Source organism: Kickxella alabastrina (genome assembly GCF_025024165.1).
Source record: "Kickxella alabastrina strain RSA 675 chromosome Unknown BX661scaffold_13, whole genome shotgun sequence".
NCBI lineage: Eukaryota > Fungi > Kickxellomycota > Kickxellomycetes > Kickxellales > Kickxellaceae > Kickxella > Kickxella alabastrina.
In genome coordinates this window covers 27,284-47,656 of record NW_026251484.1, presented here as the reverse complement: position 1 = coordinate 47,656, position 20,373 = coordinate 27,284, and the positions used below count along the sequence as shown (strand labels likewise).

Below are 20,373 nucleotides of genomic sequence, written 5' to 3'. Positions count from 1 at the left end.
ACAGCCAGGTTTTTTTTTTACGAGTTGAATCGGAGTAATGGCCAGTTAAAAAGAACGCGCGCACACGCGCACCCTTCTCTCTTTTCAAAAAAATAAAAAAATTACATCCTCTTTTTTCTTTCTTTCTTTCTATATATATATATATATTTCACCCTTCTCTTTCTCTCTCTCTTTCATCCAAAACCTCAACACCCACTTTTTTTACTTGTCTTTCACCTACTTTTTTCACGTATATACACAAAGTATATACTGCCAGATACATAGAAAAGAAAAATCAAAATGTCTCCCGTCGAAGGTATCCCTACTGTCGCTGCTGCCGCCATTGCAGTCCCCGTTGTTGAGACGGCCAAACCGTGACGAAGCCCACTGAGACCACCACCCCGTGCCGACTTTGTCTGCGGAGCCGCCGAGCGCATAGTCACTCAGGTCAAGCACTACTTTAGCGACGCCAACCTGACCCACGACACGTACATGCGGCGCGGAGCCGAGATGAACGAGGGCTGGGTGACCTTCACCACCCTTGCACGCTTCAACCGGCTTAGGCAGCTGATGGGTCTGGAGGAGAACAAGCCCCAGAGACCGATCAAGGCTGCGCGCGGTAGCGGCAAGTTTGCTGCGCGTCCGGAGCCTGTGCCCCAGGCGTATGTTGATCTGCTGGCAGCTACGGTGAAGGCTGGAGTGCTTCCGGAGGACTCTGTGGAGGTTATGGAGGATGGCTCAGCGCTGCGGCGTAAGGAGAAGTTTGAGCTGTCGGAGGACTGGTTCGGCCGCACCGTGCATGTTAAGGGCTTGGCTTATGGAAAGGAGAATGGCGAGCTGATCGAGGAGCTGACCAAGTATTTTACCACCGCTGTGGGCAATGTCGAGCTCGTGCGTCTGCGCCGTAACCCCAAGACCAAGGCGTTCAAGGGCAATGTCCTGGTGCAGTTTGGCTCCTCGGAGTCTGCCGAAGAGGTTGCCAAGAAGGAGGGTCTGGAGTTTGATGGTCAGAAGCTTGAGATTGTCACGCTGGAGGCGTACCATGACGAGAAGCTGGGTTTGGATGAGTTTATCCAGCCGGAGCTGCGCAAGCCCCAGGGCGAGTACCCTAGCTTCGAGGACTGGTGCAAGGCCCATGGCCGCCCTGTCCCTGCGCCGCTGAAGGGCGATAAGGGAAAGAAGTCCGAGGCTGCTGCTGTGCCCGAATACGAGATTGTCCCTGGATCCCTGGTCAAGTTCACTGGTGCCTCGGGTGAGTTGGGCTTTGCCGCTCTGCGTGAGGCCTTTGGTGTCTCTGGGATGTCAAGTTTGTCGATTATGAGAAGGGACAGACTGAGGGTATTGTCAGATTCAAGGAGCCCGTGGCTGCCACTGTTATTGAGTCTAACCCCGAGGGCGTTGTTGTTGGCGAGTGCACTTTGGCCCTGGTTGCTGTTGGCGATGAGGAGGAGAAGGCCTTCTATGAGCGTGCTAAGGCCTCGGCGGCTGCTAGCCGCAATGGCAACAACAAGCGTCCTGGAAACAACAGCAGCAGCCGTGGTGGCCGCGCCAAGCGTTTCAGAAAGTAAATAAATATGTGAAGATATATATTTTTCCTACTATTTTCTTTTTTATATATATTCAAGCTTATAAATTTTATTTATTGTTTTTTGTATGTGTGTACACTTAAAGCTGTGTAATTCATGTGTCACCTAATGTAGTAATCTAAATAGAATTTGAGCTTGCTATTGCTTTCCCTTCTTCTTTTGTAACATACATTTTATTCACAAAACAGTTTTGAAATTAAAACATTGGATCGGCAAAACAACGCGTCCAATGTTTTCTTTTTCTAAATTTGATTGACTTTTTCATGCTATGGAACGGTCCCGATTCAATCAGAGAGGGTGGGGGGATTTACTCGCGAGGATGCGATTAGTATGTCCTTAATTGGGTGGAGCTGAAGGCATTATAATTATACTGAGTGGATTATAAAGCGAACAAGAAAATGTATAGGGGAAGCTCATCTAATTATTATAAATTAGACACTAAAAAAAAATTATTTGCTGCCGCGGTAGGAAGGTTAAACAATGCATTTAATATTTAAATGAGCCCTCAACAAGTATATGTTGGAGTGCGTAGGTTATTTTCTTCAAGGGAAGAGTCGAAAAAATCAACAATTTGCTATTCTTCATTCTATATACCTTTTTGATTATATTTATTTAGGGCATATATTTCCTTGCAAATATTTTCCCGCTCGCTTGCTGGCTCGCTCACACTAGCTTGCTCCCCCCATACATACAGAAAAATAGAAAAAAATATAGCATGCAGCAAATGCTATTAGCAAGCGAACAAGGCCCTGTTGCTATTGCAAAATAAAGATTAAATTCTTTTTCTTTTTAATTTTTTTAATTTTTCTTTTCCCATCATCTTGTCCTTTTTTTCGTAACTTTCAAACATTCTTCTCATCTGACCCAAGCTTTTCCTTTATTTTCTGTTATAAATTATTTTTAAACTTTTTAACTTGCACTATTTTTTTCTTACTCCCCGCAAACTTTAAAGTTTTTTATTTAGAAACATTTTTTTGTATCTGTTGCTTACTCTTTTCCTTTCCCATTTTTCTTTATCTTTTTGTTTCTCACAATGCTATCACACGAGACTCTGCTAAAGGCTTATATCTTTGATTATCTCAAGAAAACGGGCTTCGTGGACACTTGTCGCAACTTTGTCGAAGAGTGCAAGGACCTTCCGATAATCAACACAGCGAAGGACAGTTCCCGGGCCAACGCATTCACATCCAACACATCCAACACACACAAAACCTCACGATCCTCTCCTGCTGAAACATCAACAGCAAAGGATTCTATTGAGGGCTCTAAAAAGCCATCCAGTTCTGCTGTTGGAACCCCTGAGTCGGACGCTTGCCACCACTTGCCAAGTGTGAACGTGCCCTTTGATATTCCAAATGGGTTTTTGCTCCAGTGGTGGTGTATTTTCTGGGATGTTTATGCAGCCAACTTGGAGCGCCCAAAGTTTGGTGCGGTTTCAGAGAGAGTGCGCGCGTATGTTCAGCAGCAGCAGAGGTTGAAGGGGGAAAGGGTGCAGCAAACCGGGCTATGCTCAATGCTAATGGAAAGCGCGCTGCCTCTTCACAGTAAGTGCACTTTATTTGTTTCTGGTTTGTCCTATTTTTGCCTTTTTTTGTCTTGTCCTTTTCTTTTCTTGTGAATGGATTTGACTGCACGCACACGAGGGTTGGGGGTATAGGAAAAATAATAGGGGGGGGGTAGCAAGGCCGGTTGTCCAGCGGTTTGGGCGGGGTGCTTGAGCTAAATAAAATATGCAGCTGTTGGGTTCTATGTGACGTGATGTTGAGCATGTGGCTATTGTTGTTGCTATTGTACTCAATATGTTGTTTTTTCTTTTTTGACATTTTTTGTTTGCTGTGGCTTTTTTATCTGGCACTGTAGAGACACAACGGAAGTAGATCCCACAAATCCCTCGTTCACCGCGCCAATTATCGACACCGACGCCCTCAATCCGGCAAAGCACCTTCGTATAAACCGGGACGGCGAGTGCTCGCCGCAGAGCGCCGCACTCATTGAAAGGTTCTCTATGCCCAGCGACGACGACACTGTACGGATATATGATTTGAATCGACAGCATCAAAATCAGACTGGCGGCGCAAGGCCAGCAACACAAGAACTGGCAGCAGCAGCACCAGCACCAGCAGCAGCACCAATAGCAACACGTGGGAACAATAGTATTTCAGAGTTCACGCGCGGCTTGGGCGTCAACATCAGCCCAAGCGGCGGACACACGATTTCAGAAGAGTACACCGGGTTTCTGTCCAACAGTTTAAAGATTGTTGCAGAGAGTCAGGCCTCGCTTGGCAACGCAACTGCCAATGATCCGGCTGCAAAAGGTGTGTAATTAAAATTCGCAAATGAACAGACCCTATTTTGTTACATTTTGCTTTTTTGCGCGCAAGTCAGCGCAAGACCTAATTTAGAGAACTCACGATGGATGTGTACAAACTGTTCTGCAACTAATACGTGTTGGTTTTCCCCTTGTGTTTTTCAATTATATTCGTTGCATCCCCATTTAGAGAGCAAACTCAATGGCGCGCGCACAGATTCTAGCAACAACGTGACTGGAGAAAAGCCCAAGAGGATTAGCAGAAACAATAGCAGAATCGGTACCAATAGCGCCAGTATATCGGCGTCGCCACCTTCGCAAACGCTCCAGTCAGACATAAGCTTTCAATTGTAATGGCAGCAGCAGCGGAATTAACTGCAGAAACAAGGATAGTGGCAGCATGCAGGTTGATTCCGCCCAGCGTCAGAGCCAGCAGATTCAATCGCAGGGCGTGAGTCGCTTGGCCCAGAAAACCCCAGTGTACACATCGCCGCAAATCTGCAGTGGCGCAATTCCTCACATTGTTCCAACACATCGTGCGAACAGCCAGCACATTAGCAGCCCGACAACAGCTGGATCCATGGTTACTCCTGGCACCCATCTCTTCCAGGCCGTGCAGCAGCAGCCGATGTCCCCGCCACCGCCATCCGCGCTACCAATGGCATCGCCGACGGTTGCGCATAGGGGCGTTCTGAACGATGTGCATCACAAAACAATGGGCTCTCCACAACATTCTGTGCATAACGCCAATGCGCTTCAGCAGAGGTTGGATCGGCTAATTTCCAACAGCATCAACAGCTGCAAATGCCTCCTCCGCCAATGCCAGATGTATTCCCAACCAGACTGCTCCGCCGAACTATGGCAGCAGTAACGCCAATATGGCGCCGGGGTTGATCACACTGAGCCGGGGTCATTTGCAACAGCAGTAATGAATGGTGGGATTACCCATGGTCAGAGCATGGTTGTTTCGCCCAGTTCAATGCAGTCTCATATGCAGCAGTATCAGCAACAGATGGGCGGGAATCATGAACATGCCAGCCAGGGTCCTCAGCAGCAGCAGCAGTCCATCCAGCAACAACTGATGAATCGGCAGCAGATGCAGCAGTATATTGCCATGTCCAATATGCAGGGTGTAGACAAGACGGATGGAGCTCAGCCACACGTGAGCGGCGACTCCTCTCATCCACAGATCAACCCACATAGTATGGTTTCAACGCCAGTCTCGGGCAGAGGAGCAGGGGGATTCCAGGCAACAGTGCCTTTGCAGATTGCGGCTGCCGAACAGAACCGGTACGCTCAATGGCAGCATCAGCAGCAACAGCAACAGCAACAGCAACAGCAACAGCAACAGCAACAGCAACAGCAACAGCAACAGCAACGGCAACAGCAACGGCAACAGCAACGGCAGCATGTCAGTCCGGGAGGTCCGGGCTTTTCTGGAGTAAATTCATTTGTGATCATGCAGCAGAGACACAACGATGGCACGACTGATGCTAACGTCAATGGATTCAACATCCAGAACAGTCCAGCCGCCATTTCGCCCCAGCAGGCCTCCCAGACAATGTCGCCAGTAATGAAAATGGCAATGGCACCTCCATTTCCACTAATACCAAATTCAACAGTTCACGCTGCAAATACAATGCCACCCACAACTGCCGCTAACTCAGGCGTCACGCCGACCACCCCCTCTAACCCCGCCATGCTAGCGATGGCTACTGCTGCTGCGGCTCCGGCAGATACTACTGGCAGCGGCGTGAAGAAGGCCCAAATAAGAACTAGGGCCAGGCGAGTCCCTAGAAAACCAGCTGCTGCCAAAACCGCTGCTACTGCAAAGCTGGCATCCGACAGTCAGCCCCCGCCTTCTCCAGCCAACCAGGGCACGGTGGCCAACAGCGGTAGCGGCAACAACAACAACAAACCCACAAGCAGCCCAGCGCTGGCCATGAAAACTGCTGCAGCCATGCCAAACTCAGTGAGAAGTTTTAGCGTGGCGATGTCGTCGCCATCTTTGCTAACGCCACCGCGCTTGTGAATAACTCTGGCCACGGACTGACGCAGGCAGCCGTCAACATCAGCGTGACCGAGGCCGAAGCAAGGGCTAGTGGTGTGGCTGGCAGCTTTGTCGAGAATGCATTTTCTAAAATGCTGTCTCAGCGGGGCAACCAGGCGACGTTGCAAGGAGGGGCCGTTGGTACTCCGAAAAACAACGCTGACATGCCATCGGCAATGGGGCCTATTGACGTCGACGGACTGAACTTGAACATCAACCAATGGCTGAGAGGTGGACAGTCGTCTGATGCGCTGGACAATCTCCTGTCCATAGGCATGCCCATGAATGGCGTTCCTTCTGTTGCAGGTTCGGCGGGCACTGCGGGCGGCGATCATGGCGGCCAGGCAGCCAGTAGCCAGATTGTGTCTCCATACGATATCAGCGACACAGCGCTCGCTAACCTTATTACCAGCTCTGGTGGAATTGTAAGCGGAAACGGCGGTGGAAACCAGGGGCTGCCAGGCGCCCTTTCTACAGCAATGCCAATTCCGGTGAATATGGCCGTGCCCAGCACTTTGGCCGTTGCTTCTGCCTTGACTGCTGCAGGCAACGTTAGCAGGACAGCTGTCGATTCTGACGATGTCTCTGCTGGCAGCAATGGCGGGGTCAATGTGGGGAACGGGTTTGCTCAAGGCTCTCTATTGAACAACAATGTGTAAAATACTTTATCTTATTTCATTAATTATTCATCATTTTCCCACTCCTCCGCCAGTTTTAAAATGGCTTGAGTATCGGTATAATTTTATTACCAGTAACTGGTTCATTAATCAAACTTGCCACCAAGGCATTTGCAAAAGCAAAAAATGGTATTTCACATTTGTCCATTTTCGGCCTATTGTCAGGGGTATTATACACGGCTTTTTAAATATTGCTGCCTCCCTGTTATTGTGCATCATGTTTATGCGGCTGCATAGCGCTGGGTTCATTGAAACAAGTGCGCCACGTTATGTTGACCACTAGGGGGGAGGGGTTATGTATAAAGCACGTATTTATGTTCTTTATTTGTTAATGAAAGCTCAAGTGAAAATGCGTTTGAATAAACATGGACACCCAGAAAAAAAATAAGCAAGAGCTTACACGCCATGCCTTTTCTTTTTTCATCAATTTCCCTCGCCGTCTCCTCATTTTTTGCTTTCTCTTATGCTGTAATATTTAAAATAAAGATTCTTAAATTTTGGTTGTATATTGATTGTGGCATACAAAAAACACTTAATATTGAGAAAAGGCCGATACCTGCAAGCTCTTCATATTTGAGCCATTACTTCCATTGCCATCAGCACATACTAGGCTTAATTGTATTCAGTCACTGTATTAGCTCTACACAGCAATGGTGCGGCAATCACTGCCACTATTAATCGCATATGCAATAGTCAGTATCTTGACACAAAGGCTGATACTGCACGCGCAAGCGCGCGCGCCCCTAGTTTCTCTAACCGTAAGTATTCTCAGCAACCGCACAGGCGAAATGGGACACATTGGATTTCAAGCAACCTTTGATCGCAGCGACTACGCCTACCCGCTTCCCCAAACAGGACTTAGCACTTTCGGGTTTGCCGGCGAGCTGTATGTTCCAGAGAACGCTTCGTGCGCTGACAACGTACTGGGAACATCCGTGAGGGAGTACACTAGGCCGAATCACCCGAACGGCATTGCCTTCCTTCCTTACCGCAGCTGTCGGGCGACCTGGGAGTGGATTCTACACCAGGAGATGCAGGCTGGGCGAGCGGTCGGAGCAATAATATACTCAATGAAAGATGATGCCGCGCATGCGGCGGAGCGGGCTGCCATTGACTTAACCTATCTACATATGCCCGTTTGGGTTGTTAACGCGGACACGGGTGAGTACCTTACAAATGTCATGAAACAGTTATATACGAGTGATCCTGGTCTGACATTGCCCCTGCCGCCTGCCAATGTCATGTATCAGAATGTGCAAGACGACGTGCGCGCGGCTATGCGAGCGGCCAAGGAAACATTAACGCAGAGCATGCCCTGGGTTTTCATCACCATATCGCGGTCGGCAGCCAATGTTGCCACAGCCGACCGCAATTTCTTTCTAAAGGCCATGATAGGCGTCGGCATAACCGGCATTGTGTGTTTTTTTATAGCCATGATTGTGCGATATTTTGACTGCCTGTGCTTTGGCTGTGTCGGACAACGGCAGTTGCGCAATCAGCGCGGGGTATGGCCATATAGCGCTGGAGAGCTGGATGGTTTGCAGGAGCGCGGGTTTGGCAGTCGCTCGGTCATGGCTGCAGCTAGAAGAAGGTCTGACCATGGCCGTCGTGTTAATGAGCGGGGTACTGCTATGCCGCGCGAGAAACGCGTGCTGAAGCAGCATGAGCTCGATGCAATGCCCTGCAAAGTTATCTCATTATATGACCTGATGCCCGAGGGCGAAAAGCCTGCACCAGTGGCTCCTGCGGCTCCTGCAGTGCCCGCCATGCCCCACTATGGCATGAACCTGCATGCTAGTATTTCTTGTCCCCAGCTACTGCCTGACCCTCACCGAGCTGAGGAGGACAAATACGCCGAACCGGTGGTCTTCAAGCTGCAGCGCGTTTACTCTATACAAAACAAGGCTGCGGTATCGTCTGGCAGGGACTTGGGCTACGTTGCTTGCTCTCCAAAGAGACCAAAAATTGAAAGCAACGGATGGGATGCTTCTGCCTTGGAGTGCGCTATATGTTTGGACGAAATTCATGTTGGCGATGTTATTCGCACTCTGCCGTGCCCTCATATTTTCCATAGCTCATGTATTGATCGCTGGCTTTTGTACCAGTCGTCGTTTTGTCCCCTATGTAAACGCGATACGCTTTTAGAACCGCATGTTCCTCAATCTAGTCAATGATTTGTGGTGATAATGGTGGTTGTGATCCATGATTTGGGAGGTGGGGAGGTTTAATGTAAACAAAATTGATCTTTCGTTATAATCGATTCGGCTCCAATAAAATAAAAGGCGCGTTTGCTAGTATTTTTTTAGCGTTGACTCGACTCGGACCAGCACTTAAATTGGCGAGCAATACGGCTGTGAACAGTGCTAAAAAAAGAAGAAAAAAAACAGGCTTCTACGCGCAAACAATAAACGCGCAGCGACACTGAGCAAATATATATATATATTTTTTCACTGTTGAGCGTTGTTTACTTTTCATTTATATATTTTAAAACGGTTCTTTGGGTTTTCTCTTTTTTTTTCTTGCATTTCAATAGTCAATAATTGTACCTCTATCACATTCTTTTTTCTTCCTTTTCTTCTATTGACTCGACAAATTGAAACCAACTTTGCAGTTACACACAAACGCGCACCGCGCCTATTGTAAATATCACAGCAACAACTCCAAAAGCTAACATCAAGACACGCAGTGAAATGCAACAACACTACAGTCAGACGTCTTCAAAACGCCACAGGGACTCTGCATTTAGATCACAGTCCAAAGAATCCATGTATCCGGGCTGTTGGGAGGGCACGATTATGAAGACCATTTACTCGCCGATCGGCATCCCAGTCGTTCTTCCTGCAGTCAAGCGTCTGCGAGTGCCGACTCCTTGCCCGAATGTCAAGCAGGATAACCAAATCATTGCGATAGAAGGTAGAGTATCTGATAAATTACTCTCCACCCCCTTTTTTGTTGCCAATTACTGTTTGTTTGTCTTATATACTGTCATTGTATAGTGTTTACTAACTGCTTTGTGAATTCTTTTTTCTCTCGCACCTTTTCTTTTTATTGAATTTGCATGTCGATAATGCTGTCTAGAAAAGGAGTCAAACGGCTGTCTACAACCGACCAACAGTACAGAGTGCTCTGCTGTTGAAAGCAATCCTGTCGTTGACGGAAAAGACGTTACTGCCGAACCTCCTCTGATTATCGAGAATGCGCAGCCCAAACATGAAGATCAGCAGGACACCGGTTTGGCAGACAGCTCATCTGTCGTTGGCGATAGCACAGAGAATCAGTCCCCTATATGTGATATCTCTGACTCGGAGGATGATCAATGCACCGTTGTCACTCAAACCCAGAAACTAGAAGAATACGATGACAACGTCAACAACGACGACGATGCGATCAAGCATGCCACAGATCATGTCGGCCATGAGGAGCACAACCAGCAAGAGGACGGTGGTCACAGCAACGGCGACAGATACGGAAACAATGACGACAACAATAGCACATATGAGACTGAACAAGAGCATGACCATGATCACGACCACAATCACGGGGCCAGTGATACAAACGAAAACAACCATGGTTACGAGAGCGAAGCTGAGGGTTACGATGAGCGATATGAAGATGAAAACAATGGAGGAGGCGAAGAGGAAGAAGATATTGCCGATGGCACGCTGGAGGAGATTGAGGAGCTAGAGAAGCTGATCCCTGGCCTTTCTAGCCAGTATCGATTGCTGGGAAAGATTGGAGAAGGCACGTTCAGCACAGTGTACAAGGCCATTGACCTTCAGCACGATCGCTACGACAATAGCAGCTGGACGATGATCTTTGACAGTGAGGACAGCAACTTTGGCGAAAATGCAGCGGACGATAATGACTACGGACAGATTTTAAGGGCGCGGCGGAAATCAAACCAGCAGCAGCAGCAGCAGCAACGGCGGGCACGCGTGGTAGCTATCAAGAAGATCTACGTCACAAGCTCACCGGCGCGCATTGCCAACGAGATTAGCATTCTCAACGATCTGAGGGGCAGCAAATTCATTGCGCCTCTGGTGACCGCAATGCGCAAAGAAGACCAAGTGGTTGTTGTCCTGCCGTACTTCCCCAACGACGACTTTCGGCGGTTCTATCTAGAGATGCCACTGGAAGAAATGCGATGGTACTTTGCTTCGCTTCTCAGCGCGCTCGCATTTGCTCATTCCAAGGGCATTATGCACCGCGATATCAAACCGTCGAACTTTCTCTACGACGTCCGGCGTCGGCATGGCGTCCTCGTGGATTTCGGCCTGGCCGAGCGCGAGAATGATCAGGAGGCTGTGCGGTACCGGTCGCGGCACGCTTTGCAGATGGACACATCAACAGCCAGCCGCATGTTCTGCAGTATTGATCAGAAGGGCCGCCCTGGGATCCCGCGCCGGGACACGCGTCCAGGCCTACGTGCCAACCGTGCGGGCACGCGTGGGTTTCGCGCACCAGAGGTACTGCTGAAGATTCCGGAACAGTCGGTGCTGATTGATATTTGGTCTGTTGGTGTCATTCTGCTGTGCTTTTTGACCCGGCGGTTTCCTTTTTTTCAGTCGACCGATGACACAGAGGCATTGCTGGAAATTGCTGTGCTGTACGGCCGTCTGGAAATGGAACGGGCGGCCGTGGCGCTCGGTCGCACTTTCCTGACCAACATCCCGACTGTCAAGGACCGTGGCATTCGCTTCGAGAGCCTGGCCAAGGCATACAACGCCGAGGGCTTTCCATATTTGCCGCCCGAAGTTTTTGATCTTTTGCGCAAGATGCTGGCTTTGAATCCGGGGTCGCGATAACTGCCGAACAGGCACTGAACCATCCGTTTATCACTGATAGAAGATAAACACTTGCATTTCAATTTATTTAATCAAGTTCTCCTGCATTGACTGTTTTATTATCAACGAGTTGTCCCACCCAGCAATGCGCGCAAACATACCTCGACGGTATAAATCCAAAAGTCAAAGCGAGCGCGTGGTGTTTTGTGCTAATAGTATTTGAAGAGGAAGTAAAAATATAATTAAGTACTGTGATGTGGCATTGCCGGGCCTAATCCCCAAACTGTGGTGCTGTTTTAAATGCAATGTGGCTATCGACATCAACGTCGCTGGTATCGGCCTCTTCGCCGGCGTCAATTGTGAAAACTGTCTCGCCACCGCCTCTCTTACTGGTCGACGATCCTGTTGGGCTGCTAGATTCGGTATTGTGCGAGTAGACCGTGTAGCGCGACTGGTCAGATGTCGAGCTTTGACCGCCTTCCTTTCCTACAGCCGGTGTTGTAGGCGAACCTGACGCCATCGTATGCAACGGCTGAGGCGCAATACTTATTGCGCGCAGGCCTTCTGAAAAATGGATCCACTCGGAAATTGGCGGACCAAGCACGTAGACAGCATCCGAGCGGAGCAGTGGCGTGGCAGGGTGTGGATTGCACACGACGCTTGCAAATGTCTGACCCTCATGAGTGACAAAGCGGTAGAGACCCAGCGGTACAGCAGCATGCTGCTTCATTAGCGTCAGAACTAGGGTATCGTAGCGTTGACCGATAAATCGGTCGGGAACGTACAGCAAATTGAGTTTGCCCTGCTTGAACACCCTTGCAGGATTGTCTTTGGCGGTCTCAGTCGAATGGCTGAAAGTCAAGTGCCGCAGAACATCCAGGATATGTGAGCTGAAGTAGCACTGACACAGCGCTGTGTCCAGCATAGCCGGCATAAAAATGTGGCCACCCATGAATGTGCGCTTAAGCAGAGGCTCACCCAAAAGCTGCGTGTGATCAAGGTATCGAATGTTTTCAATATCCAGCAACTCAGTCGTCACAAAAAATTGGCCGCCACAGAGCGATGAATGTTCATGTTTGCCAGGATGGCCGCTGAGTCCGTACTAGTTTCGCCGCCAATATCTGCATAAGAGCGTGTATTGCATAAGCCCAGCACTATGGCCTTTTGCGCTCTTGTAATGTGCGTTCGCTGCAGGTCTGCTTGTGCCAGGGGCGTGCCGCGCACATGGTAGATGTGCGTAAATTGCTGCACTGCAAGCCTGTGCTGCGTGTCGGGCTGGCCTGGTGACAGTATGACAATGTTAAGGTCTTTGTTTTCATAAGCATTTTCAGCGCTTGCACCAATAGCTCGACGTTGCGCGGAAACAAGCTGCTGGCATCGCATATCACAATGTGGTCGCGTATGTCCTGTGGTACCAGGTCACCACGTCGCCCTTCAAATTTATCATGGTGCAATTGCGCTGTTGCAGAGGAATTGATGGGGAATACGGATGGCGGGTATGTGCTGCTGTGTACAACTGTTTCTATAGGTTTGCGTCCGGGTGAGAAGTACGAGCTGTCGCTGTCACTGATGTAGTTACCGGTATAACTTTTTATTTGGTTACTGGCACCTGGGGGCTTAGCAATCATTCGCCGCGGACTGTCCATTTGGACCGGATACCCTCTTCTATTGTGCTGCCAACGACTTATTTTCTGCAGGCATTGTCGCTGCTGTACTCCGCGCGCTGTTGGATGCGGATAGCAAAGCAATGAGGTGTCGACGAAAAGGCAGCTGCGGACTCGGGGGGGCGTATTTGTCATAAATAATGGCGATCTCACTTCAATTTTTAACCCAGCCGTGTTACTGCGCACACTGCTTTTCTCAATCTTTGCGCTCCTTATGGACACGCGCTCGGCGTAAACCATCGCGTTCAATACGATTGGACGTCGGTCGAAATGGCAAAAAGCATATCATACTTTTCCAATATGTAATCGTACGGCGCTAGTAGAATCTGGTAGTAGCCAGAGTCGGTGTCAAAGGATGGGTGGTCCGCCATGTGGTTGAGCGGGCGCGCGATTGGGAGAACGAGCCGACGCTGAATATCAGGATGCCGTGGCAGCGGTAAAAGTACCTTGTGGCTTTGAAAAATGACTTTCCGATGAGTGATTTTGGGACATGCACTTGGTATATTTCCTGGCTGATTCCGTGGATGTAGCTTTTGACCCAACTGTCTTCTACAAAATGCTTGTTAGATCAATTCGCAAAACCGGTTAGCCTTGCAGTTGTTAAAATTTGGATGTTTGTCTCTAGTACACGTCCAACATAATATTTGGCATCTTACCTGCTGATTTGGCAATTGTTTCGTTCAGGACTCCTGTATAGTCCCAGTCCGAATGATTGGCCACTGATGTCGACAGCATATATGCCAGAGCGGCGAACCCGGGCGTAGCACAGTTCTGCGCCATTATTCCCATGCGCATCTCGTCGACGCACATTATACGGGTGGTCTGCAAGTACGCCAAATGAGATATGCTACCCGGAAGGAGGGTCTGTGCAAACACCTGAAACTTGCGCGGCGAAGTCACCAGCCGCCCATCAATCCGGCGCACTTGATTGCCCGATATTCCAAAGGCGCTCAGAGCTAGTGCAATCAATACGGTCTCGGCGTCTTCTTCAATGCCAGACCCATGGCTGTGCTTGCGCGCCAGAATGTAGATGCACGTGGCCAGATCGACTCGTGCTTTTTTGAGCGTGCTGAAGCTGGTAGCGCGGCTAATGCTTAAGAGAAAGTAAAATTGTATTTATTAGTTTTTGTTATCAGCCAATAAATACATGGCAAACGTTTTGAATATCTTTAATAGCATTTTTCTTTAATTCACTTACCCTTTGACATAGAACACACGGTTGGCGTATGCCGGATCCTGTAGCATTGCCTTCATTTCCATGATGGCTCTTCATGTGCAGAATTACAAGGGTTGTGTTGAAGATATTCGGGCCATGGTCTGCGTTGAAAAACTCGTATAGGAACTGCCTAATGGGCTCTAGCTCAATATACCCGCATACCACAGCGTGACGTGAGGCCTTTGGAAGCGCTACAAACTTGTTGTATGCTGATGTCTTGAGCGCTAAATCAACCAGTCTGGTTACCCGCGAGGGCACGGCGAAGGCAATTAGGGCAACAATGGCCATGGAGATAACAATTGAAAAGGTGTTTTGCGGTATGGAGTCGTTTGGATCAAGTGAGTTCACTGCTTCAGTTTGCGTTATACACATGTAAAAGAAAGATAATTTTCCCAGAGTAATGAGTATGTTGAGCAAAGAATATGTGTAGATGATTTACTGTGGTAATGACAGAGATTGCGATAGTGGTGGTAAAATGTTTTTTTTGCTTCCAATATAAAAGTCTTTCTTAGTTTACTTACTAGCAATAAAGTAGATGGCATCGAGGAAAGTAAAGCTGGGAGACTGCAGATTGTTGGCTTGAATGTACCAGTTAACTCCAGAGTGCACAACGCTGGCAAAAAATAATATTGCAACATTATGTCTCCCGCAAGGGAAATAACTTCTTTTCTTATCAGCGTTAGCTTAAAATATTTTGTCGAAGTGGCCGCAATAGCAGCTGCCTTTTGAGGGCGTACTGAAGCCTGAGGAACCGCACCGGGTAAAAAATAGCCTACAAATAAAATTATTGAAAATTTAGTGATTGATTTTTTAAAATATTATTAGATTACAATACTAAACGTTGCTTGTCATTGGTTTTGGTTGTATACTTACCATGAACCCTGCGCTCATGTAGCTTTGCGCACAGACCATTGTGTGCGCTTGCTATAAATGCCGCTATTGACTGACGAACGCAAAGAACACCACTATGTGCTCCATTGTTCGATGGTTTGTATTGATAATCACAAATCTAACAAAGTACTGAACCAGAAAAACCAGCGCGAGCATAAACTCAATATTCCTGTTGGTATCTGGGATTTTTGCCGGACCTTTGTTACTGTCCACATACGTTGTGTTCTACTCAAGTGGTTTATATTATAACAATTTAGCTAAGCATTGCTATTCAAGTACAGTGGCAGCATATACAGACGGGTTTTAATTTATACTTACGATAATGTAAACAATGCAAATGGAAATGTTTATAGCAAAGTCGGCCACGTCCCAGATTCGGCCCCAGATTGATGTGTCAATGTAAAATAGAAAGCGCTGCCGCCAGCCATTAACCAGGTTATCTAAGGTGACAAACGTAGCTTGTTCGGGCATTGTATAAGGTGTATGTTTATGTTTTAAATGAATGTAATACAGTTTAATGCAAAAATTGAAATTAAAAAGGACAAGGTGGATTATAAAGATAGCTAAAGATTATATAAAAAGTCAAGCTGCATTCATTTTTATTTTATGTGCTCTTTCCTTGTTAATTATTTTTTAGTTTTATCAGCTGCAAATGCCAGAAAAAAGCCAACATTGCAAATGTTTTGGTTTACTTTGACACTTGTTTGAACAGGTGCGCACAATGTAAACATGTTTCTTCAGTCACAATTGCTTGCTTTTCGTATAAACAAACCGAAGCATACATCGCCATGTGATATGTAAACATTTGTGAAGGGGGAGGCCACGACTGATTATGTGTAAAAAAGGGGAGGGTGAAAGGAAAATTGGTTTACCACAAAGCAAGCATTTACACAGAAAAACTCCACCGCATGATTGCTCTGTTGACCGCGCACGCTACCCTCCACCTCACCGCAAAAAAGTATTAATAAAAAATTAATTCGGCTAACACAAAAATACACGTGCAGATATGGTCAAGCTGGAAAATTTTTATTTTCAATTTGCTATTTTTAAGCACACATTTTTAGCTGAGTTACATGATCAATATAAACAATTTAGCAGTGACAATAATTGACAAGAAAACCAGCATGACATATGTTGCGGGGGGGAGGTGATTAAAGTGAAAAATATAAATATAAGCGGAGCCGTGATGTGTGGAGAAGGATAATGCAGTCCCGGATGATTTGAGCAACAACACAAATAGTATTTTTCCTTCCAAATAAATAAAAAGCATTTGAACAAACTAGAACTAATAAAAATTGTCATTAATTTTCTCAAATTGGCATAATAACAACCACCAAATGCCTGAGCCTGCCCACACCAAGGCATACACTCTGTCCACATATTATCCACGCATGTGCACCTCGGACGAGCTTGAAGCGACCACCAACGAGATTCGAAAAACTCGAAATTGGGTTAATCAAATAGTTTGCGCGCACAAACAAAAAATACACCAACACGAAGATTCAACAGCAGCGGCAGCGGAGGAAGAACCATGCACTATCACATCGCTACAGGAGCTATCACGGCAGCAAATCCATAGCACAATTATTATTGCACCGGGACCGGTTTTGACACCAGATATATCACCTAGCATCCTATTGTCGGGAGATGACAAATATGGTAGCCAAAAGGATCGGATACACATATACCCTGTTGAACTTGATGTCAGGGAAATAGAGTGGACGGGGGAGACTACGGATGCACAAAAGTACTGGCCTGGGCCCGCCGTACTAGTTATAATGCACGTGTTGGCGCACTCCGCCACTGTGTTGTTTCTCGCCACGATGGTTGTGTCTCTGCGGAATCGCTGGGATAACAACTTTGTGTGGCATCCTGTGTTGATGGGCTTAATGCTTGTGTGACCACAGAGGCCACACTGATTCTCCAGCCGCACACAAGCCTTGTCTTGCCACCACGGCCACTACTACCGCCACCACCGCCACTGGGGCGCACATTTTCAAAACAGTCACTCAACATGCTAATGGAATGCGCGGCCACTGTGGCATGCATATTTGGAGTAATCCAGTGTTTCGCACCATACAATGAATTGGACCCAACCAACCCATTAAGCAAAAGCCCTGCGCACAGACGAGTCGGTGCTGTGGCGCTGCTGCTTTTTTTTATACAGACAGTGTTTCGGCTTTACATTGAATACACAGCGTATGGAGTGGACAAGCGGCAGTACCAAAGTGCGACCAGGCATTGGCACAAGTATCATTGGGCGTTGAGGTACCTGACGCTGGTGTTTCTTTGGAGCAGCGCGTGGTTGGGCGTGCATTCGCATTGGGCAAGGGGTGTGGAGGGTGGTCAGGTTTCCGGGTCATTAGAGGTTTTGTGGGTTTTCATTTTTGCTGCGCTTATTTTAGGCGTATTCGTGCCTGCGGATTTGCGCAAGCTGGGCTTTAAATGACTGTAAATTATTGATGTTTTATTAGTGCAAAATATATATGTATATATAGCGTGCAGTCAAATGCCCACCACGCGTCCACCAGCATGTCGCCTATCATCTGATAATAATAATGTAATTGACTTGAAATATTTAGTTTCCACTAATTATTTAAGGCAGCAAATGTTTGGTGTTTGATTTTTATTTCTTCTAAACATTTTTAAAAGACTGCAAAAAGAAAATTTGCGAAAAGGATGGCGTGTCCAAAGTCTCTGCTGGAAAATTCCCAAAAGAAAAAGAAAATTTTATAAAAAGAAACATAAGAAATAAAAGGGGGTGGTTGACTGTAAATGGCCTGCCAATTAAATATTTTGTTAGTTGCGCCCTTTTCATTCTACCCGCCTATTTTCATTCTGTGATGTTTTTTACTTTTGTCCACTCGATTTTTTTGCTCTGACTTAGCTTTATTTTTGTTTTATTCTGGGCGTCAATGACTGAGGCGTGATTGAGCACCAGGTTTTGCATTATGACAGTCATATTTAGTTCTTCATTTTTCCACTTCAATTGTTCATTTATTGTTGCAATCGATTATTCGTTTTTCTCCACCAATTTTTCTTATTTTTTCTTCACCATCATTCCGAATTAAAGTCACGATATTTATTTTTTGTGTAGAAATCAACTAATCCCGAGCACGCATAGATTAAAATAAAAACCAAGCCTTCCCAGTTGATATACACATATTTATTTCTACTAATGAGAAATAATAATAAAATAAAAGGTAAGAGGCGGAGGGGGGGTTGACTGGCTGAGAAAAAATAAATAAATTTTTGGTATATAAAGACACGTTTTCCCACCACAAAATACAAATATTTTTTCCTTATTACCAACATGCATTAATAAAGTTTTATCTTAAAATTCACACTACTTTCCAAAACACAAGCCTCTTTTTTATGAGTACTTATTCAGAAGAAACACCAGCAATGTCCACTTTCACTTATTATTTCCGTATGGCAGGGTCGGTTAGCGAGCGGGTGATTCAGCGGGTAAAGGTGCGTAAAGACGACGATGGATTGTTTGTGCATGGCTTTCCGAGAATGAACAAAACTTACCATCCCACGTTCACCTACACTGTGCCGTCGCTTGTTCAGTGACTACATCGCATTTTCAGCCCTTTTGGCCTGCTCTGTTTCCAGTCAATCGCACCAGCGTTGAGTTTATACGTCATTTTGAGTGACAATAAAAAATTATTTGCCCCTCCCACCTCACTACTGGAGGGGCTCTTGCATGTGGTCGTCGCCCACAAGGAAAATGTAGACCGATAAGCATTTGAATAAATCTGCATCGCTCACTTTTTTCCACTTGGGTTTTTCTTTATTTTGCAACCTCTCTCTTTTGCATTTTTTGCATTCTCTATTGTATACATTCTACATAAAACCTTAGCACGCCTTTTTATTGTCCATTAAAATAAAAAATATTTGCAAAATACACCCCCCTTTACATTACCACTACTACCCACCATTACCAACACCCGCCCTCTTTTTTGAATTTTTTTTCATAAAATATGGACCACAACCAAAAATCCGCCATCACACCGGTGCGCGTAATTTTCCGTCTCCCCTTCAAACGGCCCGCAAACTTTCACCCTCCAACTCTCCAACCACCACCCCTCTGAGTCTTGAAGAGCAAGTCTGGCGCAGCCTATGCACGCTGCCAGGGTTTGACCAGCCTTGCGATATCCTGGGCGAGTTAGAGCATGACCAAGTGACCTTTGACTGGGAACTTTTGGCTGATACACTGAACGTGCCCCTGAAAGACGTTTTCGAGGCCGCATCGAACCTTTTCAGGGAGCATATGGGCAGGCCTCTGACGCTGATGGACGAAGGAAGCTTCCAAATTAACACTGCACGAAGAGCAGCGCGCGAGGAAGAGAGAAAGTGGAGGAACCAGAGGAAGCACCGGAGGAGGGAAGCAGCAAGTCAGTGGGGTCGGGCGACTTTAGACAGGCGGATATGCGCAGCGTAGAGTCGGTTGGCAGAACCGACGAAGAAGAAGGGAGCGGGCCAGGGTCGCCCGTTGTTGAGCTGCATACGATAACACCCGACGGATACGAGGCAACAGAGGATGATGAAGGGGGGAGTATGCGACAGAGCATGATAGCCGAGGCAATGGCGTCCCGCGTACACGCGGGTGCTGGCCGCAGGGAACTTCTGCGTCGTCTTCGTCCTCGTTTAGTGATTTATCAGAAGGCTCGTTGACAGAATCGGCCATGCAGGATGCGCTAATTTCAGAGGCTATGAACGGGAGCACGGCGATGTCCATGTTAGGCAGTCGAATGTTCCCATGGTCCAGGAAACGATGATTGGAAACTGTTGACATATAATCAGACAAGTGCAATTTTTATTAACTTATTTTGAACATATATAAAGTGCATTACTTTGCTCACAATGTGTTGCCACTGACAAGAAATGGTGTGAATTTCTATTGCTCCGGCTTTACAGGTCTTCGCACCAGTCTGACCTTTTTTCCTTTGCCTCGATGGCCTTATTCGCAGCAATATCAATTCTACGTTTCCGCTCCTTTTCCAAAACCATCATCGCGCATTCCTTATCCTTCAACATCTTGTCCTCGGCCATCTTATCTGCCTGGGCGCGACTGCCCTGACATATCTATATTCCTTGTCTATACGGCGATCCAGGGTTCCCGAGTAGTCCGAAACATAGGGCTGTGGTACAAGCATAATCGGAGGCGCATACCGGCTCGCATTTTCCATTTACCGTTGATGCACCAATGGAG

The 20,373-nt window shown here is 47.0% G+C and overlaps 8 protein-coding genes across 8 annotated transcripts; 4 read left to right on the top strand and 4 right to left on the bottom strand.

The window, feature by feature from the left end:
• Nucleotides 1–2,405: 2,405 nt before the first annotated feature.
• BX661DRAFT_27653 (uncharacterized protein) lies at nucleotides 2,406–4,514 on the top strand. The gene is made up of 3 exons (XM_051539031.1): nucleotides 2,406–3,109; nucleotides 3,443–3,880; nucleotides 4,064–4,514. Exons 1-3 carry the CDS (start codon nucleotides 2,599–2,601, stop codon nucleotides 4,225–4,227), a joined length of 1,113 nt encoding a protein of 370 aa, XP_051391142.1. The 5' UTR covers nucleotides 2,406–2,598; the 3' UTR covers nucleotides 4,228–4,514.
• A 317-nt stretch (nucleotides 4,515–4,831) lies between these two features.
• BX661DRAFT_171332 (uncharacterized protein) lies at nucleotides 4,832–6,582 on the top strand (the record flags this gene model as incomplete). The annotated part of the gene is given in 2 exon segments (XM_051533695.1): nucleotides 4,832–5,845; nucleotides 5,860–6,582. The coding sequence occupies 2 exon segments, from the start codon at nucleotides 4,832–4,834 to the stop codon at nucleotides 6,580–6,582; spliced, it is 1,737 nt and encodes a 578-aa protein (XP_051391141.1).
• Nucleotides 6,583–9,072: 2,490 nt separating this feature from the next.
• BX661DRAFT_163279 (kinase-like domain-containing protein) lies at nucleotides 9,073–11,528 on the top strand. Its single transcript, XM_051533325.1, has 2 exons — nucleotides 9,073–9,513; nucleotides 9,679–11,528. Exons 1-2 carry the CDS (start codon nucleotides 9,291–9,293, stop codon nucleotides 11,403–11,405), a joined length of 1,950 nt encoding a protein of 649 aa, XP_051391140.1. The 5' UTR covers nucleotides 9,073–9,290; the 3' UTR covers nucleotides 11,406–11,528.
• Nucleotides 11,529–11,530: 2 nt separating this feature from the next.
• Nucleotides 11,531–12,437, bottom strand: BX661DRAFT_27599 (uncharacterized protein). Its single transcript, XM_051539027.1, has one exon. The coding sequence runs from the start codon at nucleotides 12,334–12,336 to the stop codon at nucleotides 11,656–11,658; it is 681 nt and encodes a 226-aa protein (XP_051391139.1). The 5' UTR covers nucleotides 12,337–12,437; the 3' UTR covers nucleotides 11,531–11,655.
• On the bottom strand, nucleotides 12,438–13,603 carry BX661DRAFT_27606 (uncharacterized protein). Its single transcript, XM_051539028.1, has one exon. The coding sequence runs from the start codon at nucleotides 13,286–13,288 to the stop codon at nucleotides 12,539–12,541; it is 750 nt and encodes a 249-aa protein (XP_051391138.1). The 5' UTR covers nucleotides 13,289–13,603; the 3' UTR covers nucleotides 12,438–12,538.
• Nucleotides 13,294–15,176, bottom strand: BX661DRAFT_171328 (uncharacterized protein; the record flags this gene model as incomplete). The annotated part of the gene is made up of 7 exons (XM_051533694.1): nucleotides 13,294–13,364; nucleotides 13,705–14,135; nucleotides 14,247–14,284; nucleotides 14,427–14,611; nucleotides 14,786–14,877; nucleotides 15,002–15,036; nucleotides 15,138–15,176. 7 exons carry the CDS (start codon nucleotides 15,174–15,176, stop codon nucleotides 13,294–13,296), a joined length of 891 nt encoding a protein of 296 aa, XP_051391137.1.
• On the bottom strand, nucleotides 14,943–15,705 carry BX661DRAFT_27621 (uncharacterized protein). Its single transcript, XM_051539030.1, has 3 exons — nucleotides 15,474–15,705; nucleotides 15,138–15,380; nucleotides 14,943–15,036 (listed from the first exon to the last, which is right to left on the bottom strand). The coding sequence occupies exons 1-2, from the start codon at nucleotides 15,624–15,626 to the stop codon at nucleotides 15,201–15,203; spliced, it is 333 nt and encodes a 110-aa protein (XP_051391136.1). The 5' UTR covers nucleotides 15,627–15,705; the 3' UTR covers nucleotides 14,943–15,036; nucleotides 15,138–15,200.
• A 787-nt stretch (nucleotides 15,706–16,492) lies between these two features.
• BX661DRAFT_198676 (uncharacterized protein) lies at nucleotides 16,493–19,939 on the top strand (the record flags this gene model as incomplete). Its single annotated transcript, XM_051538251.1, has 6 exons — nucleotides 16,493–17,029; nucleotides 17,065–17,193; nucleotides 17,385–17,488; nucleotides 19,254–19,514; nucleotides 19,550–19,757; nucleotides 19,781–19,939. The coding sequence occupies 6 exons, from the start codon at nucleotides 16,493–16,495 to the stop codon at nucleotides 19,937–19,939; spliced, it is 1,398 nt and encodes a 465-aa protein (XP_051391135.1).
• Nucleotides 19,940–20,373: the final 434 nt, after the last annotated feature.